General features: G+C 37.0%; 1 protein-coding gene across 2 annotated transcripts in view; it reads right to left on the bottom strand.

Annotated features, from left to right (window-relative positions):
• Positions 1-26,215, bottom strand: part of eefsec (eukaryotic elongation factor, selenocysteine-tRNA specific) — a 241,221-nt gene that overhangs the window by 78,299 nt on the left and 136,707 nt on the right. For both annotated transcript variants that reach the window (XM_062969818.1, XM_062969819.1), the window contains exon 5: positions 21,241-21,882. In XM_062969818.1, coding sequence (XP_062825888.1) covers positions 21,241-21,882 — 642 coding nt within the window. The remainder of the gene's footprint in view (positions 1-21,240; positions 21,883-26,215) is intronic.

The following is a 26,215-nucleotide window of genomic DNA, read 5'->3' as shown; positions in this document are numbered from 1 at the left end:
GACCCTCCCTGGGGCACTGGCAAGGCAAAGAGCAATCAAGTGAGCCTAATCCCCAAGGTGTGAATATCTTCATATGCTACTAACCCCTGAAGTCACGGTGCCTCTGTGTCATAACAAGAGTCTTGACATGCAAAGAAATAAGAAAACGTTGCCTTATTGAGGGGAAAGCTATTATTAAATTCTTCATTAAAATCAGCAATGCAGCTCTATTTCACAATGATAACCCAGCATAAGAAACACTGAACAAAACAGGTGAATCCTTTTATGAATGGCATTTAAAATTTAGGCTGCAAGTTTAGAACTTGCACAGAATTCTGGCTAATCTGGATGGCTGGTAAAATAACGAATTTCTTCAAAATAGTTTGTACAAATTTCATGGGGTTCACAGAACAGAATTACTACAAGACTTGCTTCAAAGGCCAAGTCAACAGTTGTCACTAGTGGTGGTTGTCCTCAAATATCTTTTAAAATATAGTTTAGGAGCCAATTCATTTGCTCCCTAGGACATGCACCGCTTTCCGTGAAATCATAAGATGGTTACAAAATGGGGGTAGGGAGTAGGATATGGAAGAATATTTGATTATGACATTGTTGTCCCTCCATTTATATCCCGCTTTTCAAGCAATCACCCCCAAACAACCGACAATAATTAAAAATATTAATACAATTCAGTGTTCATCAGCAACAATGGAAACAGCAGGTAGCTTCCAGTAGTTTTCAAAAAAAAAACTGGCAAAACACAGAGAAAACAAGTAACTATCAAGAAGCTGAAGTTCTGCAATTATAAAACCAGAGTATCAATAGTAATAAGCTTGTTTTATGTCTGGTTTAAATACATGCATGAACAGTGACCACATCTCCTTTTGCCCATGAGATGATAAACAGTGTCTATTCTTAGTTTTGTTTTACAGTTTACACGAAGTATAAAATATTACCTGGCCTAATTATATAGATTATTTTTGAATTTGAGAGGAAAGGACATCCTCTCTGTCTGCCTCCATACCTTAGGTCCATGTTCACTAGCTAGTTATTAGAGACTATGGGGGCATGACCTTTATCTTGAAAAAGAGACACACTTGAGAAATGTCACATTTTTCCTAGTGTGAACAATTATTGTGTTCAAAATTGTCTTTATTTTAACATAGTCCTCTCCTGCTTTCGATACGTTTTACAAAAGCTTATTATCTGCTCCCACTGAAACCCAACTCGTATTATTGTACCAGCAATTTAACTCCAATCACTGGATTCTTCCTTAATTCCCTTTGAATGTTCTGAACATCTCCTACAGCAATCACTTTGCCCATTAACTGAGCAGTCTTGTGGGCTTTGGTTCTCTCTCTCTGTGTCAGGCTCTCCTCCCGTTTCTTCTAGTTATAAAATATGAAGTTGAAAAACCAAATGTTGCAAAAGACAACAACCGATTCATACTCTTCTTTTTAGGCAGCAGACAGGGGCCTCCTCATGAGGGCAGACTAATTTTATTAACTTCAGGGAAACTTCAAAAAGCTTAAGGGCTTTAATGCCAGACAGAGACGACCCCAAAAGTCAGTTTAAGTGCTGCATAAACAAAGGATTAGGTCAAGAAAAAGCTGAAGGCTCATTGCATTTCTTGTTTATATTGTCACATGACCTAGTGGGAGTGGAAGAAGGTTGCCTTTCTAACTTTAATCCTCCATGGTGTACGGTGGCGCTTCAGTTCACTGACCTACATTACAATAATATTTTTTTTAAAATTTATGGGAAGAGGTGCAGCATCAAACTCACTTAGGGAGCTTTTCCCCTCAAAAAAAATGGAAAAATTGGAAAGGGGAAAAAGGAACAAATGTTTCTGACTAGTAAATTCTCCCTCTCTTGCTTAGGTTAGATCAGCAGCTTAGAAAGGGATTTCAAGTTCAAAGGGACTGTTTCTGTTGCTCTTGTTTTATGGCTTAGACCAGAGGACACAATAGCATTGATTTTTTTATGAAATATTCCCTCCCCCTTGGCTTTTGTGTTTGCAGGGGAAAAACAAATAGTACTGTATTAACATAGGTGAAGACTCAGTCACTCTTGCTCTCCCTTACACACACAAATTTTAATACAGAGTACACAGTTTTAAAATCCTTTGATTTAAATATTATTTGCATTGCAGTATTATGTTTGCAATGCTGTAGCTACGTTTTGCGTGATGACATCCAGCACAAACTCATGGTTTTAATTCCACATGAAAAAAAAAATCTTAAACAGAACCTCTTCCTCCTAAGAGATTCTAAAAGTCAATTCTAATTTTAGAATAATGCAAATTGCAGTCACTTTCTCAGTCTCTGAAATACCTCACTGCTCATATTTGGAAGGTAAAAGTCACTCATGCACTTTCCTTCTATCTATCAAGGCCAAAGGAAGAAAGAGCACAGAGCAAGAAATTAAGGGAACGAAAAATTAGAGGAGTCAAGGAGGGGAAAGGGGACAACTCAAGAATTTATTTAAAACCTCCATGTCCAAATTGTACAGTTCAGGTGTATATTAAAGAGATTTGAACTTTATTAAAACAAGAAAAGTTCAAACTATGGTTTATTACACTTCCCATGTCAATAAACAATAGTTAAGATTAACAATGAGACATATTGTTCAACTATTGTTAATGTAAAATGCAAGAATAAGTTTCTAGTTTTTTCCTTATGGCCATGAAGAGAAGCACAATGGTTCAGACTTGTGTCCTCGTAAAACCAGCATGGCATAGTGGCTTTGTTAATTTGTCTGAGAGTGAATCTATATTGTAGAGTTGTAGTGTCCATAGCATTGATCCATGACAGTTCAAGCGGTGTCAAACTGCATTAATTCTACAGTGCAAATGCACGCTTGGTCTCCAGGAGACCAGAATTCAAATCCCTACTCAGCCATGGAAACCTACTAGATGACCTTGGCCAAGTCACACTCTCTCAGAGGGGGCATTGGCAAACCTCCCCTGAATAAATCTTGTGAAGAAAGTCCTTAGTAGGGCACCATAATTTGTAGTTGATTTAAATGTATATAACAACAACAATCAAATGAAAGCTGGCCACTCTTTCCAAAGATAAAAGGACCACAGAAGTAGATTTCTAGACTTTGTCTCCTTAGAGAAAAATGAAGATTGCTAAAACAAGAATGGAGGAGGTGCTATAGCAAGGTCAAAAGCGGTAATAAACTGTCAAGGGAAGACATAAATGTGATAAAGGTATAGAGTGGAAAACAGTTACTTCAAGAGCAACAGGATCTGAAAGCATTCCAAACTTCTGGAACCAAGAAATCACCATCAGAACCGTTCCAACTTAAATGGCTTTGATAATTCCAGCAAATGAGAGCTGCTACATACTATGATCGAAAGGCTCACCTTCAAGTACAGAAGTGACTTTGTCACTACCTGCAAGAAGAAAAGGAAAGCAATTGTGGGGATTTCCTACTAAACATTAAAGCAGCTGTATACTAAGTGGACCTGTTAATGTGTGAAAATATTGGGGGGAAACTGTCCAACTGCAGCAAGATACTCCTTATAAAGAGGGCTTTAACTAAATCCTTTTGGAAAAGAAAATGGTAGCCCAAAAGGAAGTACCAAGGTAAACACTAAAAACAAAGATGTGGGTGCTGGAAGTGAAACCAGGGGACTTGCTGGGGCATCAATCAAACCGAAACATAAAATAGAAAGAAAGATGCAAAGTGTGCAAAACAAACAAAATCATCTTGAACCCTTAGTATGGGTAGATACAGGGGTTGAAGAATATGAAACCCGGTGGAATGCTTTTGGGAACAAGAATGATATAAATGAAGAATATAACTTGGTAGAATATTCGGCTATTGAAGGTAGAATACTGGACTATATTGTTGGTAAATACTTGGCTACAGAACTAAGATGGTAAAGTACAGAACTATGGTGAAGTACACTAAGCTATGTTGGTAAAGTACTATTTTGGTGGTAAAATACTGGACTTTGCTATGGTAAATTCTAGACTATGATGAGGATATGGTAAGGCGCTCTATATTGGTAAAATATGTGCTAAGGATGCCTGTCTGGATTGCCAAGGCCAAGGAACCCAGACAATTTCTGGCCTTCTCCTCTAAAACTCTGACACAGAACAAAAAAGAAGAGAAAAGCCTTTCAGGCAAGCTCTGAAACAAAAAGGCTAAACCAACTGAGCCAGGCCTCTAGGAGGGTTTTAAGCTCCACCCCTATAACTAAGTACAAATGGAAAAGTCCACACCAAAGGGAGAACTAAACAAGGAAATGAAGCAGAGGAGAAAAAAGCTAGGCCAAGACATCACACTGAGCAAATGTCGAAATAAGTCCATTTGTAAATATTGTTTATGTACATCATTATTTTAAATGTTGCAAGTAATGTTAGCTCTCATATCCATTCAATATGCAAAGAAAAGTTATCTTTCCAGTAAGGAAGTATAATAGAGTCTCACTTATCCAAGCTAAACAGGCTGGCAGAACCTTGGATAAGCAAATATCTTGGATAATAAGGAGGGATTAAGGAAAAGCCTATTAAACATCAAATTAGGTTATGATTTTACAAATTAAGCACCAAAACATCATGTTATACAAAAAATTGGATAGAAAAAGTAGTTCAATACACAGTAATGTTATGTTGTAATTACTGTATTTACAAATTTAGTACCAAAATATCACAATATATTGAAAACATTGACTACAAAAATGGCTTGGATAATCCAGAGGCTTGAATAAGCAAGTCTTGGATAAGTGAAACTCTACTGTATCAATATTTTAGGAATCAAAGGGGAATGCAAAATTCACTCCCATTGGTCATTTCTTCATTTCCAAAAATAATTAATAAGAACAAGCATATCTCTAAATATCAAGGAATTTTCCAAAAAAAATTTACTTATGCAATTCTTTCCTCTTTTTTTCCCCGTGTCAGTAGCGACTTGAGAAACTGCAAATCGCTTCTGGTGTGAGAGAACTGGCCATCTGCAAGAACACTGCCCAGGGGACACCCAGATGTTTTGATGTTTTACCATCCTGTGGGAGGCTTCTCTCATGTCCTTACATAGGAAGTTGAAGCTGACAGACAGGAGCTCCCCCAGCTCCCCAGATGTGAACCACTGACCTTTCAGTCATCAGTCCTGCTAGCACAAGGGTTTAACCCATTACGCCACTGGGGGCTCCACCTTCCTCCTAAAATGTAGCAACTCGAAATGTATGCATTAAACAAATATTGGCAGTTTTACATCTCATACAATTTGTTGATTTTAAAAGTCTTTTCTTGAACAGATGTGACAATCAATCTAGCTGAAAGAACAGTTTCTGCTGTATTAGACATAGTCAGAGAACTATAGCCATACAAGTTACAGAAATTAAAACCAATTATTAATCAGAATTGAATATTCCAATTATCTAAGCCATTCTATCTAAGGCTGGAGTTAAAATTGCTGGAAAAAACATTAACAACATGTAGTTGAAGGCTTTCATGGCCGGGATCACAGAGTTGTTGTATGTTTTCCGGGCTGTATGGCCATGTTCTAGAAGTATTCTCTCCTGACGTTTCGCCCACATCTATGGCAGGCATCCTCAGAAGTTGTGAGGTATGGAGAAACTAAGCAAGGAAGATTTATATATATCTGTGGGAAGTCCAGGGTGACAGAAGAACTCTTTTTCAGTTGGAGGCCAGTGTGAATGTTGTAGTTAATCACCTATGGTCAGCGAAGGACAAGAGGGATCCTCTCACCTCTGCAGGAGTTTACCGGATACCATGCAGCTGTGGACAAGTCTACATAGGGACCACCAAATGCAGCATTGCCCAAACACGAGTCAAATGAAAGGCACTGCAGACTAACTCAACCAGAGAAATCAGCCATAGCAGAGCACTTGATGAACCAACCTGGACACAGTATATTATTTGAGAACACAGAAATGCTTGACCACTCCAACAACTATCATGCCAGACTACACAGAGAAGCAATTGAAATTCACAAGCATGTGGACAACTTCAACAGAAAGGAGGAAACCATGAAAATGAACAAAATCTGGCTACCAGTATTAAAAAAAACTCAGAACAGTAAATAAGAAGCAACACTCTGAAAACAGAGGAGTTCCAGACATGGGAACCAGGGCCAGCTAATGACTTTGAACAAAAGATACGCCCAGGCAGGAAGAAGCCAGGAGATGAAGCTATTCAATGCTAATTAAGGCGATTAACTACAACATTCACACTGGCCTCCAACTGACAAAGAGTTCTTCCCTCACCCTGGACTTTCCACAGATATATATAAACCTGCCTTGCTTAGTTTCTCCATACCTCACAACCTCTGAGGATGCCTGCCATAGATGTGGGTGAAACGTCAGGAGAGAATACTTCTAGAACATGGCCATACAGCCCGGAAAACATACAACAACCCCAAACATTAACAACCTTAGATATACAGATGATACCACTTTGATGGCTGAAAGCAAGGAGGAGCTGATGAGCCTTATAACCAAGGTGAAAGAAGAAAGTGCAAAAGCTGGGTTGCAGTTAAACATCAAGAAAACCAAGATTATGACAGCCAGACTGATTGATAACTGGCAAATAGAGAGAGAAAATGTGGAGGTAGTGACAGACTTTGTATTTCTAGGCGTGAAGATTACTGCAGACACAGACTGCAGCCAGGAAATTAGAAGACGTCTTGGGGGGAGAGCAATGACCAATCTCAATAAAATATTAAAGAGTAGAGACATCACACTGGCAATGAAGGTCCGCATAGTTAAAGTAATGGTATTCTCCATAGTAACCTATGGAGGTGAGAGCTGGACCATAAGGAAAGCTGAGCGAAGGAAGATAGACGTTTTTTTTTTAAAAAAAAATAATCTTTATTAAACTTTCCATTTACATATTAAAATATAGATATAAGATAATAAGCATGATTAATAGTGAGATAGAAAAGGAAAAAGAAGAAAGAAGAAAAAGAAAAAAAGAAAAAAGAAAGAAAAAAGAAAGAAAAAAGAGAATAGAGAATATATATAAAATAAATTGGACTTCTGGGCATCTTCCTGGAGATTCCCTTCCTTTTCATTCTTCAATCTTTTCCTTGTTTCATTTCGTTTCTCTGGAGTCCTTCCTTCCCGTCTTTCTTCCATTCATGATGGGGGGTTTCCTTTTTCATCTTCTGTTTTTTAATATTTCCCTTCTTAGTTTTCATTTTATCCTGACTTCCTTTGCTTCTTATATTATCTTTGTTTTTGTTTATTTATTTATCTATTTATTTATTTATTTCTTTTCTTTTATATATGTCTCTTGTCTTTCCATTTTTATTCTATGGTCTTGCTGTTTTATTTATTTTTATATTTATTTTGATTGTTTTATCTTTCCTTCTAGGTATTTTGTTACATTGTCCCAATTTGTTTCTTTTATCGGATTTCCCTTACTTTTTGATAGAAGGAAAGTAAGCCTATCCTTATTTTTTATATCTTGTATTTTTTTCAACCATTCTTCTTCTTTAGGGATTTCAGGATTCTTCCAAATCCTCGCATAGCATATCCTTGCTGCCGTCGTTAGCAGAAATAATAATTTATCTTTATTTTTTTCTAGTTTTTGTTCCGTTATTCCTAGTAACCATATTTCCGGTTTCATTGGCAGTTTTATCTCTAATATCTTTTCTATGTCTCCCCTAATTTTCTTCCAATATATCTTGGCTTTTTCACATCCCCACCACATATGGTAGTATGTACCCTCAATCTTCTCACACTTCCAACAATTTTTTTTAAAGTTTTTATAACATTTTCCTAATTTTTGTGGTGTCATGTGCCATCTATAAGCCATCTTAATCCAATTCTCCTTTAGATCTGTTGCATAGCTATATTTCAGTTTCTCCCTCCAGATTCCTTCCCATTCTTCTTTCCTAATCTTCCTGCCTATATTTTCATTCCATCTGGTCATATGTGATTTTTCCTCCTCTTTTTCTGTTTCCCATTCTACTAATTTTTTATAGATTTTTGTTATTATTTTTCTGTCTGTTTGTGTTATTTTTCCCCAAAATGTATTTTGCTCCTCAAATCCTACTTGTTTGTCTGTCTTAAAATGTTCTTTTACCTGCCATATCTGATACCAGGAAATCTTTTTATTTATTTCTCTCAATTCCTGTTGGGGTCTTATTTCCCATTCTCCATTCTGTTTTACTAATAATTCTTTATAATTTGGCCAGTTGTGCCATCCCAGTAGTCTTCTCTGCGATGCTTCTAGGGGAGAGACCCATAAAGGCGTTTTGTCATATAATTTCTTTTTGTATTTTTCCCAAATTTTAAGAATTGCTGAGCGTATAAAGTGATTATTAAATTCTTTCTCAATTTTGGATTTCCCATACCATAGGTATGCGTGCCATCCAAATCTTAAATTTATTCCTTCCAAATTTAGCAATTTATTATTTTCTAATTTTGTCCAATCTCGTACCCACATTAGAGCCGATGCTTCGAAATAAAGTTTTAAGTCTGGTGTCGCTAATCCACCCCTGTTCTTTTCCTGGATCATATATTTCAGCTTTATTCTCGGTTTCTTTTTTTGCCATATAAATTTCATTATGTCCCTGTTCCACTCTTTAAGGGTCTTTTGATTTCTAATTATCGGCAGATTCTGAAATAGGAATATCATTTTTGGTAAAATACTCATTTTTACACATGCTATTCTACCTAACAGTGACAGTTTTAACTTCCCCCAAATCTCCATTTCCTTCTTCATCTCTTTCCACTTTGTTAGGTAGTTATTTTCAAGTAGCTGAGAGTTTTTCTGGGTTATAATTATTCCTAGATATTTTATTTTGGGGGCGATTTGGATATTCCATTTTTTCATTAAAGTTTCTTGTTCCTTCTTTGTTATATTTTTGGTAATTGCTTTCGTTTTTTCCAAATTTATTTTAAATCCTGCTACTGCTCCGAATTCTCTTATTATCTCTAGCCATTTTCCTAATTTTGTGTCAGGGTCTTCTATTACACATATAATATCATCCGCGAAGGCTCTGATTTTGTATTCATAATTCTGTATTTTTGCTCCTTTCAGTTCTTCTTCCTCCCTTATTCTGTTTAATAGTATCTCCAGTGTCAAAATGAATATTAATGGTGATAAGGGGCAGCCTTGCCTAGTTCCTTTCTCTATATTTATATCTTTCGTTTCTCGGTCGTTAATTAGAATTTTTGCCTTTTGTGAGGTGTATATTGCATCAACTGTATTTTGGAAATAATAACCTATATCCATTTCCCTTATTAATAATTTGAAAAAGGACCAATTTACATTGTCGAAAGCTTTCTCAGCGTCGAGGGCCAGTAAAAGAACTTTTTTTTGATTTTTTATTTCATAATATTCAATCAAGTCAATAATGGTTCTTACATTTTCTCTTTGGTGTCTATTGGGCAAAAACCCCGTTTGTTCTTCTTTTATCCAGTTTTTTAAAAAGTTTTTACATCTTTCCGCTATTATATTGCTAAAAATTTTGTAATCCAAATTTAATAGTGAAATTGGCCTGTAATTTTTAATTTTTTCTGGGTCCGAATTTTCTTTATGTATTGTACATATGTTTGCTTGTTTCCATGTTTCCGGCATTTTTGCAATTTCTCTAATCCTATTCATAATTTTTTTCAAGTATGGTATTAGCTCTTGGCCGAAGGTTTTATAATATACTGCTGTTAGCCCATCTGGGCCTGGGGCCTTATTAGGTTTCAAATTTTGTATGGCCTTCTTTATCTCCTGCTCTGTAATTTCACTATTTAGTTCCTCTCTTTGTTTTTCTGAGATTTTTGTCACTTTTCTCTCTTCTATGTATTTCATTATTTTCTCCTCGTCTATTTGTTCTTTTTGGTAGAGTGTTTCGTAAAACTTTTGGAATTGGGTTTTTATGTCTTCCTCCTTTGTATATATTTTGTCCCCTTCTTTTATTTTTGTTACATATTTACTTTCCTTTCTTTCCTTAATTCTATTAGACATCCATCTTCCCGGTTTATTTGCGTTTTGAAAGAAATCTTGCTTTATAAATTTCAGTTTATTAGCCCTTTCCTCCATTATCAAATATTCCCTTTGTTTTTGTAAGATTTCTATGTTCCTCTGGGTATCCTTGTTTCTTGGGTTTGATTTTAACCTAATTTCTTCCTTTTTTATTTCTTCAATTATCTTGTTCATTTTTTTAAATCTTTCCTTCTTTTTAATTGCTTTTTGTTGAATAAATCTCCCTCTTACTACTACTTTGCTTGCTTCCCACAATGTAAATAGGTCTATCTCTGTTGTGTCATTTATCTCGAAATATTCTTGTATTACTTTCCTTATTCTTTCAATATCTTCCTCTTTCTTCAATAGATTTTCATCTAACCTCCACTTCCATTCTTTTTTATTGTAGAATATCTCTAATTCTAATGGGCAATGGTCTGAATCTAACCTTGGCAATATCACTGTTTTTCTTATTTTTGGCATTAAGGACTTTGACACCCACGCCATATCGATTCTCGACCAGCTTTGGTGTCTGGTCGAGAAAAAAATAAAATCCCTTACTCCTTCATTTTTTATTCTCCAGCTATCCTGAATGTTTAATTCCTTCATCATGTTCATCATTGTTTTTGGTAAATTTCCTATATTATTTTTACTTTTCCCTTTCTTCGCTACTTTACTTCTATCTATTTCCCCCTCTACTACACCGTTGAAGTCTCCTATTAATACTAAATGTTCATATTCTTGATCATTAATACTGCCTTTTAGTTTTTCTGTGAATGCTGACTTTGCTCCATTAGGTGCATATATGTTACATATTAATATATCTATTCCCTGCATCGTTATTTTTACTCCTATGAATCTACCCTCCTCATCCTTAAAAGCTAATTTAGCTGGTATTCTCCTTTCTACATACATCACTACCTCCTTTTTTTTCTAATGCCGAGGCATAAAAGCATTGTCCCAGTTTTTTTTCCTCCAGATATTTAACGTGTTTTTGGTTTATGTGGGTTTCTTGGAGAGCAATAATCTGGTATCTTTTTTTCTTTAGCTCATTAAATACTTTATTCCTTTTTGTTGCCGAATTTAGTCCGTTAATATTGTTTGAATAAATTTTAAGTTCACTCATATTTATCTTCGTCCTTATCACCCACTGCTTCTGTCTCTTCCTCTTCCTCCTCTTCTTCTCTCATTCTATCCTCTTGTTCCTCTTCCACCTGTCTTTCTTCCACTTTTCCTAGATTCGTAGATTCCATGTTTTCCCTTAGGTTCAGTCTGCATTCTTTTATGTCCAAATCATCTTTTTCGGGTGACTCTATACGTTGTCTCTTTGGTTTTTTCTTCTCTTTTTGTTTCCTTTCAGACTCTTCATCCTTCTCCTTTCTTATTGTGTTGTAAAATTCTCGGGCTCTTTCTTCTGTTGTGATCCAATACCTTTGACCTTTATACGTTGTCATTAATCCTTCTTCTCTTTCCCACCTGTATCTCGCCCTCTGTTGCTTCAATTCCTCTGTCAGGAAGGTATATTTTTTCCTTCTATTTATTATTGTATTTGGTACTTCCTTCAATATCGCTATTTTTGTCTCTTTGTAGAATATCTGTTTTTTGTTATTTATTCTCAATATTTCATCTCTTGCAATTTTCTTTGTAAGGTGTACTATCACGTCTCTCGGGGTTTTGTTTCTTCTTGAGAAATTTGTGTTAATCCTGTACGTTCTGTCCATTTGTACTTGTATCTCCTGTTCGGAGCAGTCCAGGAGTTTCATTAGTATCTCTATTACTTTCTCTCTTATGTTTTCTCCTGGCTCTTCCGGTATATTTCTCATTCTTAATTGATGTTCCAATTCTCTTGCCTCCATGGCTTCTTGTTTTGCGTTTATTTTTTCATTTTTTTCCTCTAGTTCTTTTAGTTTATATTGGGTCTTTTCTTGAGTTATCTTTAGTTCTTTCTTTTCATTTTTCAGATCCTTTATTTCCTGTTGTAATGTTGTAATCTCGCTCTTCATTATCCCCAATTCTTCTTTAATCTCCTTTTTAAAATCCGACATTTGTTCCTGTTGAATTTTCTGGTATACGTCTTGCTTCTCCTGAATTTTCTGAATCTCTCTCATCATGTCTTTCATCATATCCTTCAGGTTCATTTCCTCATTCAGGGATGGTCTTCTAATTGCACCTCTTGAGTCTTTTATTTCTCTGTCTGATTTAAATTTAAATGTTGCCATCTTGTTCTCTGAGTATTTTTTTTTTCTTCAAATATTCTTTTCGTGCTTTCGGAGATTCACCTTCTCCGCTTCTCCCCTTCTCTTTTTTTTTCCTCCTCTCAATCCTGCTGGCGTTTCCTGCCTCTTCTTTGTGGGTTTCTTCTGTTCTTTCCTTTTGCTTCCGCCCTTTCTGTCTCCCCCTCGTCTGAGCTTCTTCTGCCCTTCTTCACGTCACGTCCTTTCCCTCTCCTTTCTCTCGCGTGGTTTCCCTTCTGCGTTGTTTCCGGTTTCTTCCAACGGGGCTTTCCACTGCACCTCGCTTTGTTTACAAGAAGGAGGCCTCTTATCTTATCTTCCCCCAAGGTCAGTACTCCGCCATCTTCCTAGCTTTGATTTGTTGTTTATTTTTAGCCTTCTTAGTCCTTAGCCTTAGCCTTAGCCTTGGCCTTTAAGTCTTTTTCTTTTCCTTTCCCTTCCGATCCTTAATATTGATTAGTTTCTGCCATAGCACTAAGCAGGAAAGCAGGTAAGCACATACGCTATGTGCTTTACTTCTCCACAGCTTTTCCCCCCTCCAGGAAGGCAAGTCTTCTTCCTACTCTCTTCTTATTCTCCAGAGAGCTAACCTCCGTTACGATGCCCCTTAGTTAGATCTTAAGTTTCATTTGTCGTTTCAACATTTTTCCATTAAAACAATGCGCCCGGTCGGCGATTCCTGCTGGGGATTTCTCCCCCGCGCGCTTTCCACCGCGACCCGCCTTAACCAATGGGTCTTTTGCCGGGTCCCTTTTGGAGCCCACTCTTGAGGAATGGGCCCCTTCTGGGTCCGTCGGCTGACCCCCGGTTTCCGCTGTCCACCTCACCTTAATCCATGAGGTGGAGGGAGCTATTGCTCTACCCAGTCGCCCGGTTTCAGCTGGCACCCTCCGGAGAGATCTAAAGTGCCTATCTCGCCGCCATGCCTGCGCACCGGAAGTCCCCGGAAGATAGACGTTTTTGAACTGTGGTGTTGGAGGAAAATTCTGAGAATGCTTTGGACCGCAAGAAGATCCAACCAATCCATACTTCAGAAAATAATGCTCATGAGAAGACAGGAAAGCTTGGAGAAGAGAATGATGCTGGGGAAAATGGAAGGAAAAAGTAAGAGGGGTCGACCAAGGGCAGGATGAATGGATGGTATCATTGAAGTGATTGGCTTGACCTTGAAGGAGCTGGGGGTGGCGACAGCTGACAGGGAACTCTGGAGTGGACTGGTCCATGAGGGCATGAAGAGTTGGAAGCGACTGAACAAATAAACAACAACAACAACAAGCTAATCTTACTGCAAATCACACATGTTCTAGTCAGGTATAAATTGTTGGTGTGGATACTTGGCTGGGGTTAATTAATGTCTCTGAATATTAAGGGAACCTTGGGATGCAGAACCAAATCTGGATTGTAACGAATATTTCAGTTGTCAATACTGCCCTTTAGCTAATAGAGGTAGTTTAAACTTCGACAAAATTGAAAAAAGGCAAAACCTATAATTAATACTAAGTCTCGTACCTTTCATCAAAATGTTTTTATACCAATTTTCAAATCTGGATTTCCACCATAAAGTCAATTTGGCATGACTACATGGGTCAATAAAGGCCTATCTATCTTCTATATATATATAAATGAGTGATGGCATCACGGCGACCCACAAAACAACAAAACTACACGCCCCCCAACCTCGAAATTTGACAACACAACCCATCATCCATGCCACTAGGTTGATACAACAAAAAGAAAAGAAAAATAAAGTCCTAATTAGAGGGAGAGCAATAATTGTTTTTATCCAATTGCTGCCAGTTTAGAGGGCTAATCTCTGCCCACTTGGTCTCCTAGCAACAAACTCAGCCAAGGGACAGCCAGGGTTCAGTTAGGGGACAGGCAGATTTAGGCCTCACTTAGGCTTCTTCCACAGATTATCTAATTTGCACTGGATTATATGGCACTGGATTATCTTGACTCCACTCTACCATATAATCCACTTGAGTGTGCATTCTATACATCTGTGAAGAAGGGGCCTCATATAATCCAGTTCTCAGCAGATAATATAAGATTATCAATATACAGTAGAGTCTCATTTATCCAACATAAACAGGCCGGCAGGATAAGTGAATATGTTGGATAATAAGAAGGGATTCAGGAAAAGCCGATTAAACATCAAATTAGGTAATCGTTATACAAATTAAGCACCAAAACATCATATTATACAACAAATTTGACAGAAAAAGTAATTCCATGCGCAGTAATGATATGTAGTAATTACAGTAGAGTCTCACTTATCCAACACTCGCTTATCCAACATTCTGGATTATCCAACGCATTTTTGTAGTCAATGTTTTCAATATATCATGATATTTTGGTAATTACTACATAGCATTACTGCGTATTGAACTACTTTTTCTGCCAAATTTGTTCTCTAACATGATGTTTGGGGGCTTCATTTGTAAAATCATAACCTAATTTGATGTTTAATAGGCTTTTCCTTCATGCCTCCTTATTATCCAACATATTCGCTTATCCAACATTCTGCCGGCCCGTTTATGTTGGATAAGTGAGACTCTACTGTATATATAATATATATTTACATAGGAGAGGATATGCAACTGGGCACTAATACACATGAAAAAATTGCAAGACTCTAATGAACTACAAAGCTGAATAGGAATTATTAGTGGGATGTAGCTCCAAAATAAATAAATCAATGAAATAAAGTTAAACGGTCTAATGAAGTTTCAGGTTGCACTTATCCGAAACAGCATCCCCAAATAATGGCAGGTAATAGTTCAATTTTATATGGCATTAATGAGACTTCATCTGAATTACTGTCTTCAGTTTTGGGTGCTACACTTTTTAAAAGAAAGGCAATGGCAAACTACCTATGAAATTTATGAGGTCATCAGGTGGGATACAGAGACACTACATTACGTTATATGTAAGACACTTCCTGAAATGAATTATCTCTTTTCTCATTGTCTTCAATTTTGCCAAGCATTTGTTACATTTACTAATATTCAGCCTAAATCAACCTTTCTGAAGACCATTAGATCTAGTCTGATAAAATAAAAATAAAACAATTTTAGAGAAACATCTTATCTCATGATATGTCCAAAGTATAGTAGCCTCAATTTAGTTAGTTCAGGTTTCATTTCCTTTTGGATCCATTTAGTTTACTTTTTGGTAGTCCAAACTGATCACAGAACTCTTATTCAACACCACATTTCAAATGAGTTTATTTTTTAATGTCAGTTTGTGTGTGTAAAATTCTAGCCATACAAATTTTATGGGGAAGGGCATGGGATTGGCTTGAGGCAGTATCTGGACTCCAGCCAAACCAAGGGCTCCCTCCCACTTCCATGCTGTTTGTGCTCCACTGGAACATTCCAGTGAGTGGCTGTTGTCTTGCCCATCCCAGGCCATATGCCAAAGGGGCCAGAGAGATCCTCCAACCCAAGGGTTCTCCTCTCTGCAGCAGAAGTAGCAGCAACCCTTAGACCTCCTTCTATCAGCTCCTGATCTGGCATGTCCTCATCCTTTCTCTCCCCGCTAGTAGAAGTACTCAAAGGGGAAAGACAAAGTGGCATATGCACAAGTAAAGGAATGCAACTCTATCCAGGACAAGCTGTTTACACAATTCCAAGATCTGAGAACAATCAATCCACATAACCTCAATTCAGGATGCAGCTTCAGTTTACTGGCACTCAGTCAGCCCATCAAAACATCCAGGCACTAGTCCAGCACCTCGTGCAGCTCCAGTTGATTCCATTGACAAGGAGAACTGAGTGGAATCAGCATATTGATGGCATCCTACTCCAAAATTCCTCATGACTTCTCCCCCCCACACCAGCATCTTCATTCAGAACATAGTTTCTCAAAGTGTGCTCCTCCAGATGTTTTGAACTTCAGCTCCCACAATTCCTAACAGCTAGCAAGCTGGCTAGAATTTGTGGGAGCGGAAGTCCAAAACACCTGGAGGAGCGCAGTTTGAGAAACAATGATTTAGAAGTTAAACGGCATGATGGATAAGGTATATACCACTGTATAGTGCTGAGGCTTACAACAAATAATTACAGTAGCAACTAGTAGAAAGTATTAGAGAGAAAATCTAGTGTTAAATGGCGCTGAGGTTTGCTGATTTCTGACAAGAAGCAATAGTACCAGCACACTTCTAAACAGAGTGCTAAAATAGAGGAGACATAGGGGGAAATCTGTTTAACTTGATTTGGAGGGCACTTTCTGGACTAGAATGTAATTGCCCTTCAGTCTGAGCACAAAAATATGTGCATTCAATTGAAATTCGCAAAATTTGGATAATTTTAGATATGACATTTCACAAAGTAGTTTGAATTGCTAGGAAAACCAAATTTTCATTCTTGCCCATGAATAATTCAACACAAACTCATTCTCTTTTCTTCATCAAAATACAAGGTAGTATGTAATGATATATATATTCTTGACTGTAGTCTCTAACAAACAACAGAATGCAAACTGATTTTTGATCTCATGCAAATCATCATATTCTCATTGCAACCAGGTTCTTTGTAAATTACTCTTATGCAAGTCCAAAGAAATAAATGACAGTTGTCCAAACACTTGTACAAGCCAAAACATGTTAGTGTATCTATCTAATAGCAACAAGAGCAATGGTGAGTTACAATTTCTGTTAGCAAGCACTGTCAAATTAATGCTTGTCCAAAGCAAAGTAATGTTATTGTTACATTCAAAATAAAATATTAATTATTTCCTTGGAATTGCCTTCACAGGAAAATTGTGTAACCAATTAACAAATGTTGTACAATGACTCATATTCTATGCATTACCATATCTTTCACCTTGTGCCATTAAAGTTCTTATTGTGTTGTCGAAGGCTTTCATGGCCGGGATCACAGGGTTGTTGTATGTCTTTCGGGCTGTGTGGCCATGTTCCAGAAGCATTCTCTCCTGACGTTTCGCCCACATCTATGGCAGGCATCCTCAGAGGTTGTGAGGTATGGAGAAAACTAAGCAAAGAGGTTAATATATATCTGTGGAAAGTCTAGGGTGAGAGAGGTCAGTGTGAATGTGTAGTTAATCACTTAAATTAGCATTGAAAAGCTTATCTGCTGTCTTCTTCCTGCCTCTGGGGCATCCTTTGTTTAGAGTCGTTAACTGCCCTTGGTTGATTCATGTCTGGAAACCCTCTGTTTTCAGAGTATTGCTTTTTATTTACTGTTCTGATTTTTGAGTTTTGTAATACTGGTAGCCAGATTTTGTTCATTTTCATGGTTTCTTCCTTTCTCCTACACAGAGAAGCCATTGAAATCCACAAGCATGTGGACAACTTCAACAGAAAGGAAGAAACCATGAAAATGAACAAAATCTGGCTACCAGTATTACAAAACTCAAAAATCAGAACAGTAAATAAAAAGCAATACTCTGAAAACAGAGGGTTTCCAGACATGAATCAACCAAGGGCAGTTAACGACTCTAAACAAAGGATGCCCCAGAGGCAGGAAGAAGACAGCAGATAAGCTTTTCAATGCTAATTTAAGTGATTAACTACACATTCACACTGACCTCTCTCACCCTAGACTTTCCACAGATATATATTAACCTCTTTGCTTAGTTTTCTCCATACCTCACAACCTCTGAGGATGCCTGCCATAGATGTGGGCGAAACGTCAGGAGAGAATGCTTCTGGAACATGGCCACACAGCCCGAAAGACATACAACAACCCAAAGTTCTTATTTTTGTCCCTCCATCTTCTGCACTTTGAAAAGCAAATGGTATTTCAAATGAGAATGCTATTATCTCCACATTCCTAAGCTTCACAAAATTGCTCAATCGCAAACAGAACAGCAGCCAAAAAATAAATACATCCCTTATGCTTCTATTTTATTGTGGATTTAACCTGGAAAAGCATTGTGCATTTTTATTCACTGAGTGCCCTCATTGCTGTGTTATTATCACATTTAGCATGCCATCAGCAGCCAAGCACAGCCAAGCAAACCCATGTTCAGACTTCAAAGCAGCTGAAACATTAATGGTGGTAAAAACAGGTTTTGCTAGGCAGTTCAGTTTGCTGCCAAACGCTGACATCATGCAACATCAGATTTATACAACAGGATTTAAATGGGGAAACTAGGGAAGATCTAATTTGCCAATTCTGTATCCCTTGGGCATTGGCAAGGAAGTAGACTGGCTATAAGAAGCCCTACAAAGATTTTTGTGATGCCCACAGACTTTTTAAAGTCACAGTGATATATCAAAAAGGAGGTATTAAGGAAGACTTGCATAAAGCTGTAATTTCTATTTCATTGTATAAACACAAAATAAGATGTGTCAGCACATTTCACACATTATGATCTTCAAACATTGGTCACTAGGTAGGTTTTTCAACAAGAAAATCCAGAAACCTAGCAGTGTATGCAATTATTGCTGCAAACAAATGCAGTACTCTACCTTACATAAATACATTCAAATGAAGCCTTGTTTCATCAATTTATGCACTCTTTATGACTTTATGCACAATTTATGCACTCTTTACAATACATTGAAGCCTTGTTTAGTCAATGACCTTCTAGTATTTCTGCCCATGCCAAAGGACTTCTGTATATAGTTTCAGCAAATAACAATTCTCCCTGAAATATGTGTTTTATTTTCACCAAACAAGTCCAAAACAACAACAGGCAGGGCAGGCTATGCTTTGCAAATACAGTGAAGGGCTTTATTTCCCCTTCTCTTTCTATTCCATCAGGGTTACTCATTGACAAGTATCCCACACCGTGAGTAAAGCAGTAATATTTCAGGATCTAACCTTGCTTGCGCAAACATTTGCAAAACAAAGGTATGCAAAATGTCAGCATATGAATCTATGCTTCACCTTTCACTTTTTGAACTCATTGCAGATGGCCACATAAATACTTATGACAAACTAGATGCAATGGAGTTTACTCATATGATTACATGCCCACTAATACTTTTCAACTTTTGGACAGCACTAGAGATTTCATATTTTTAAACGAACTGAAATGTTAGGTAAAATAATGAATCTTTCTATCAGGTAAGAGTTTTTCACAGACAATCTTTCAGTAACTATGAAGTCATAAAGAGTGCATAAATTGATTAAACAAAGGGTAGATAAACTGCATTACTATTATTCCCACTGTACAAATGCTCCAGGGGTAGGGAGAATGAAAGAGAATGGCTTTCTTGAGGCCACGTAGTTTGTGGTTGAGGAAAACACAGATCACAGTGACCTCTTCATACACCAAGACATAGAGGGATATGCACACAAAAATGGTACAGTTTTCTCTTCCACTGTGCAGTTCCACAGCACTGGGCTACCAGGAGGTGTATATGTGTGTATGTACGTGCACATACCTGGAGTGATGGAAACTGCAAGTGAAATGACCCACTCTTAGTCACTGTGTTACACCATATCTAATGAGAGAAACAGTGTCTCTTCCCTGTGATTGTAAGAGCTATGCTGGTCTGCTTTCAGAAGATAGAAAGCGTTCTTTTTGAGTATTCCAACTACCCTGAATTCTCTAGATAGAGACAAACTAGAAACATTTGATAACATCTACAGCTTTGTGAGAAGTAGGTGGTCCGTTGAAGCATGACAGCTGGAGGACGTGACTGGTGGCACTAGAAGTAAAGACTTGGTTATAAATCTTTACGACCATCTAATCCAACCTACTAAAGCCATTATTCTGACTGATGAAAACAGATGAGCAATTATTTGCTGAGTGCCAGAATGATCTGTAGTGGATTCTCTTTACTTGTTTACAAGGTAGAGCAGAACCAGGGACACTGAGTGACCAGTGCTAATAGAGTATTACTCACGTAATTAAAATAATATAATTTTTGCAAGATAAAACTAGCTTCTAAATCAGTGGACAGAATGATATTAATTCTAGCTTGAAGAATGAGGAACATGGTAAACCAAAACTAATCTCTGAGCACTATAAATATTGTGATTTTTAGGAAGAGACTTCCATGAAACTGGCAAGCTACAGCCCCAGCCCCTCCTTCATTCTCAGTTGGCTCAGAAGTTACAAATCCAGTTTGGCCCTTGGAGTATTTTTAAGGCAGATTTTATTTCCCCATTAATGTAAAACATACATTTCCATTATTATTTAGTGCTTCCCTATTGCAGTGAGGAGGGGAGGGGAGACACCCACTTCCTTTCTTGACAAAGAGAATGCACTTTTCCTCTAGTAATGCCAAGAATAGACACTGTAAATTCAGTTATTCTAATCTCCAGACATCCATCGGCAATAGGGTGGGACCATTTGAATCAGTATTTCTATTAAATAAGACTGTGGTCTTTTCTTAAAGCACTCAGTGATTTCATCACTCATTTGTTCATACTTTCCTGCATTGAAACCAAACATTTCACTGCAACTTTCTCCAAAAGTCATTCCAAGATAAGCAAGTCTCAAATCAAATACAAGCAAAAAAGGGTAATAAAACAATGTAACATCATTACAACTTTGAGCCAGGAAAGCTGTACCTCTATGTCTGCATGACACCTCTAAATACAAAAAAAAAATACATTAAGGAAATGCTCCAGAGTAAGGAAGATAGAAACAGAACAAGTGGTATCTTCTCTGCTGTCCCGAGTTATCCAAAACACCAGGATTTTCCAAAATGATTTCCAGCCCTGTTTGAAATGCCCCCAGTCTTCAAACCAAGACTTTGGACTGGATCCAGACTTATGCTAATCGTAGTTCTGCATCCGATGACAAGAAAGCCAAATGGCAACCTTCTTGAATTCCCCTATGCCCCATGCTGTTTTAGAGAAGTAGTTTCCTCAAAACAAAGAGAGGGATTGCACCCCTTTACTTCAGTAGGAAACTAGCATTGGACCACAGTTCCCCCCTCTCAAATGGAAGAACCCCTTTTTCATAGAGTAAGGAGTCAGGGTCTTGATCTTTTGACTCTGTCAACATAGTCCAATTTCCCCTGTTACTACAAGACTGGCCAAAAAAACAGCTATTTTCTGTTTAAAATCACCTTGCTATTATGTTTTCTTTCACCTGAAGATATTTTTGACAAATGTTCTAATTGCTTTAGGGTACACTCGGTTTGGATTATACAAACTTACCCGTTCCACTTGTCCTTCTTTATGTTTCAGCTTGTAAACTTTGAGCTTTGGAAGAAATGTCTCTGCATAATTTTTGTCTTCTATTCCTTGTAGGAGTACACCATGAAATGCTAACCTACAGGTGTTTGCATGAATATCAGTATCCAGCTTTGAGCCAATCACAAGGCACAATTTAGGACAAGTGACTGGTTTTTCAAACTCAAGTAAAGCCCACTGTTGTTTAGGGATCTGTCTTTCTCCAGTTTGGTCATTCTCCTTGTTTTCTTCTGAAGACTTTGGGTCTCTCCAAAGATATTCTTCTTGATAAAGATATTCCTTGCCAAAATCCAAACTGTTCTCCATAGGTTCGTTATTGAAGTCATCAGGAGCAGGGCTAAAGAACATCACTTTTCCCATAACAGTTTCATAGCCCAGTGTTATATGAAACTTAGCCTTCGTCTGAAGGGTGCCTCGGAAATATGGAATTTTCTTTAAAGAGATTATAGCAGCATGAATTGTCTGGAGAGATTCAGGAGTACAGATCAAGCCACGTTCCAACAGCTTTGGATCAAACTGGGTTACACAAATTCCTACTCTGTCACCCTGCATGGCATAGGTGACTGGAGTATGAAACATCTGCATGGACTTGACTTTCTTTGTTACCTATTGGGAGGAAAACAGAAAAAGTGAAATTCCTATGGTTTATGTAGTCAGATATTAAAGCATTTTTAAATTAAAATTGTTATCTCATTATCTAAAACAAAAAAAACTCAATGAGATAAGAATTATTTCTAGGTATTTATACACTGCTCCTTTGTAGGGAGCCATACTAATCAAGCAATTACTTTAAAAAACTATCTACATGAATGCTTTCACCGAAGACTTTCTATTTCATCTTTATCTACCTTTTGAATCATAAAATAATAACAAGAACTATTATTTTGAATCTGTTATCATTTTTAGTATCTGAAAGGAGTCATCAGATAAGTTTGGCCGCATAAAGGTTAAGTGATTTATTTTTGAGAAGTAAAACAAATTCAAGTGGTAGCAACCTTAAAAGGTTTTTTTTTTTTAATGTTGCCTTCAAACTTTTCACTTTTATCTTATGTCCCATATACATTTGCTGAAGTCTACTGGCATTAGACTATTCTGTTATATTGCAATGGTCAATGGGCAAAAGCAATAAAATAACTTGGTTTAGTTTGGTTTACATCAGGCTAGGACATTGGCTTTTTCCTGATAGATAAGAACTGCCTCTCTTGTATTATTTAAGGTTTTAAGACTATACAGTAAGTATTCTCCAGTATTGTGTTTAATGATACCTTAATGATATATCCATGTATGTTTGATGATATACGTATCTGTGCAACAAATTCATGCAAATACATGTTGTGGTATCACATACAGATTACATTCCAAGACAGAAAATAAGCAAATACTTTTTATCTTATTGTTCTATGAACTTTTGATCATTGTAACATCACATTTCCTTTTCATAGATTTGTGATGAAGTAAAATCTACTTCAGCTTGCAAATAATAAGCACAAAACTGGTCTGGCATGCCCAGGACTATGCTCACTTCCTATCAATATAGTTCATTTACCCTTTTCTATCTTGCTCCGTTAAGCAGTACAAAGGCTTTGGACTTATTAGTTTGATGCTAACAGCTTAGAGTTACATCAGTTATTATACTTCAAAAACTTTTAAGGATAAGAAATGAAAGGAGAAAATAAGACTTTGAAAAAGATCACAGTTCATTCAGCTTGATTAGAATACTCGATTTCAGTTTAATATGTTTTCTCTTTTTGTTTTATTCTTTTGTGGAATTATATTCTTATATGTATCCATTAAGAATTGTGATCCTTCTACTGCCAGAAGGCTTACACTGGTGGAATTAAAAGGCATATAATTTTGGAATTTCTAATGCTTCTTGTGGTCCCCAAGCCACCAAATCTGCTATGGATGCACTTCTTATTCTGTCCATTTGGAGAAAATAGCCAAAGAGAAGAAGAAATTGCCACAAAAAAAATCACATTCCTCTTTTTTCTAGTGCTGAATAAAATTCATCAATAGAGTGATCATGTTTCTAGCTACATTTTAACTCACCTCGGGCCACAAAGAAATGTGAGTAAGAAATTAAATTATTATTATTATTATTATTATTATTATTATTATTATTATTATTATTATTATTATTTATTGAAAAGGGATACAACAGTAAGAAGATCATGTTCCAGTTCATTCATTAGACTTGTTTTTCTATGGTTTCTGTCTCACTCAACTAATCAGACCAGATTGGTCTGAGAAGTGAATTAATATTTTACATAAATTCTGTGTGTTCAATATGCACAGAGATGATGGAGCCAAGATATTCTTCAAAAACAGCATAGTAAAATTCTTCTTCCTTCCCTGAAAAGACTGCAAATTGTTGACCGTCCTGGACAGATAATGCACTCAACTTTCATCACTTAAAATACAGTTTTTCATGCAGGTACTAATTTCAAGTTTAGAATACTGTCACAGTACTATTTCATATATAAGCTGTGAACTTCACATAAAATATAAATATTATAAACAGATAAAAACCACACTTATAAAAACTGTCTGAAAATTCTATAAACAGACACAATGTCTACAAAACTGAACTGAAGGTTCAAGTTTATAAACAAGAAAAAAATCAAAAGAATCGTATTTTTTTTTAGTTCTAAAGCTGTATACAAGCGGAATACTACACTAGAAGAGTACAATTCAAAGTGCAGGCTATTACCTATAAAGCTCTACACAGTTCAGGTCCAGCCTATTGCATCCCCCCCATGAATCTGCATGGGCTCTAAAATCTGCCGGGGAGGCCCTCTTCACAGCCCCACCTCCGTCTCAAACGCGTTTGGTGGGGACAAGAGAGAGGTGATGGCCCCGCTGGCTCTGGAATGCCCTCCCAGGCAAGCCCTCACACTACAGCACTTTTGGAAAAAGCTAAAAACTTGGCTCTTTCAACAGGCCTTTGATACTGTTTAAGATAGCAGCCAGCCTATGACAGCATGGATTTTTAACCCATACTTAGCCATATTTTGACTCTATGGCTCTTGCTAATTTTATATGTCTGGTTTTAAATGTGTTATTGGTTTTAATGTTGATATATTGTATTTTATATGTTGTGTGGCACCATTGTGTGCTATTTGTAAGCCACAACAAGTCCCTATGAGAGATGGTGGAAGGGTATAAATATTTTTAAAAGTTTATTAAAGTACCTCCTCCAGGTGAAAAAATATTTATTTTAGTGCTGTCCTACATGAAAGATCAATCTTGAAAGCTGACAAGTACATAAAGAAGAAATGTTTTTGACTTCTCCCTTCCTTCCTACTACTCTACACCTCATGTCAGTTTTCAACTCAACCGTTTCTTTTTTAGAAGAGAGCATTCAAAAATGTGATTTCTTCACTTGCAATATAAAACCATACACAGTACAGATTTCTCCTACCTTGGCTTAGTCCTAATTTGCATTATTACTCTGGAAAAGAACACAAAATGAGGAAATTTGACGGGATGGCCCTTGTCGTCTCTTCCAACTCTGTGATTTTATATGTTGAAACCATTCAAAACTGTTTTGTGACAGGATGATGCCCTGAATTCCACATTATCATCCTGGCACTGTTCAGTTATGGATGGTTGCTGAAATATGGTCTTCTAAAAGTAATTTTAGGCAAGGTATATGGAACATCTGCTATGATGGTGGTTCCTCTGATGCTATCAAGACAATTTTTACATATGTCACAGAGTTGTGTTGACCTCTCCTAAATTTTGAAATAGAAGATATAAGACATAAATACACATAACAGTAACAATACTTAAATAACCTTAACATCTTATAACAACTTGTTCAGACAGTCCTTTATGTATACTATTTTCCTGCTTCTTGCAGGGGATTGGACTGGATGGCCTGTGAGGTCTCTTTCAACTCTCCGATTCTATGATTCTATAATTCTATAATTCTATGTTTCTCTGAATTTGATAGGAGAAAGCAAGAATATAAATGATGGGAAAACTGTGGCCATTCAAATGTTACTGAACGGAGACTCCCAGCTTTCCATACAGCTGGGTATAGGCTAAGACTGATATAAGTTTCAATTAGGCAAAACCTGGAGGGCTGCATTGGCAACTTCTCAAATAAACAAAACCATATGTTCAAACTCCAAATTTAAGATGCCATAAATGGAAAGAACTAAACATGACTTGCCATCTAGTAGCATGGCTATATGATACTTTGCAATTTTCATTTCTTGTTTGTACTCTTTTAAAACTGTGTAACCTTGTTAAACTTTTCTGAATTATTTCAAAAGCAACAATTACTGTCTCTATGGTAACTCACTAGTAAACTGTTCTGTGTTCTTTGGTTAAAGTGAGTTTGGGATCTAAATTCACAATGGCTTGAGGACAAGCATCTAAAATTCAGATTTCTTTTTAAGCAGATGTACACCATCATAAGAACCTGAACCATGAAGTATAAACATGTCGTTTCAGACATAGGAGCCCCCGTGGCGTAGTGGATTAAAGCCTTGTGACTTGAAGGTTGGGTTGCTGATCTGAAAGCTGCCAGGTTCGAATTCCACCTGGGGAGAGCATGGATGAGCTCCCTCTATCAGCTCCAGCTCCATGCAGGGACATGAGAGAAGCCTCCCACAAGGATGGTAAAAAACATCAAAACATCCGGGTGTCCCCTGGGCAACGTCCTTGCAGACGGCCAATTTTCTCACTCCAGAAACGACTTGCAGTTTCTCAGGTTGCTCCTGACATGAAAAAAAAATCAGACATAAAATTTGAGGTTCAAAAGAAAAAGTGAAAGAAAAAATAGAGGTTTTTGAAGAATTCTATAAAGAATTATACCAAACAAAGGCCTGTTCTAATAAATCAAGATTCAAAAATATTATCAGCTATAATGGCGAAAAGAATGAATAATTGTATGTATAAATATACAAAGACTGATCAGTGTGGTTTCGTG

Source organism: Anolis carolinensis, chromosome 2 (genome assembly GCF_035594765.1).
Source record: "Anolis carolinensis isolate JA03-04 chromosome 2, rAnoCar3.1.pri, whole genome shotgun sequence".
Taxonomy (NCBI): Eukaryota; Metazoa; Chordata; class Lepidosauria; order Squamata; family Dactyloidae; genus Anolis; species Anolis carolinensis.
Note: the sequence above shows the minus strand (reverse complement) of the source record. Positions and strands in the feature narration are given on the sequence as shown.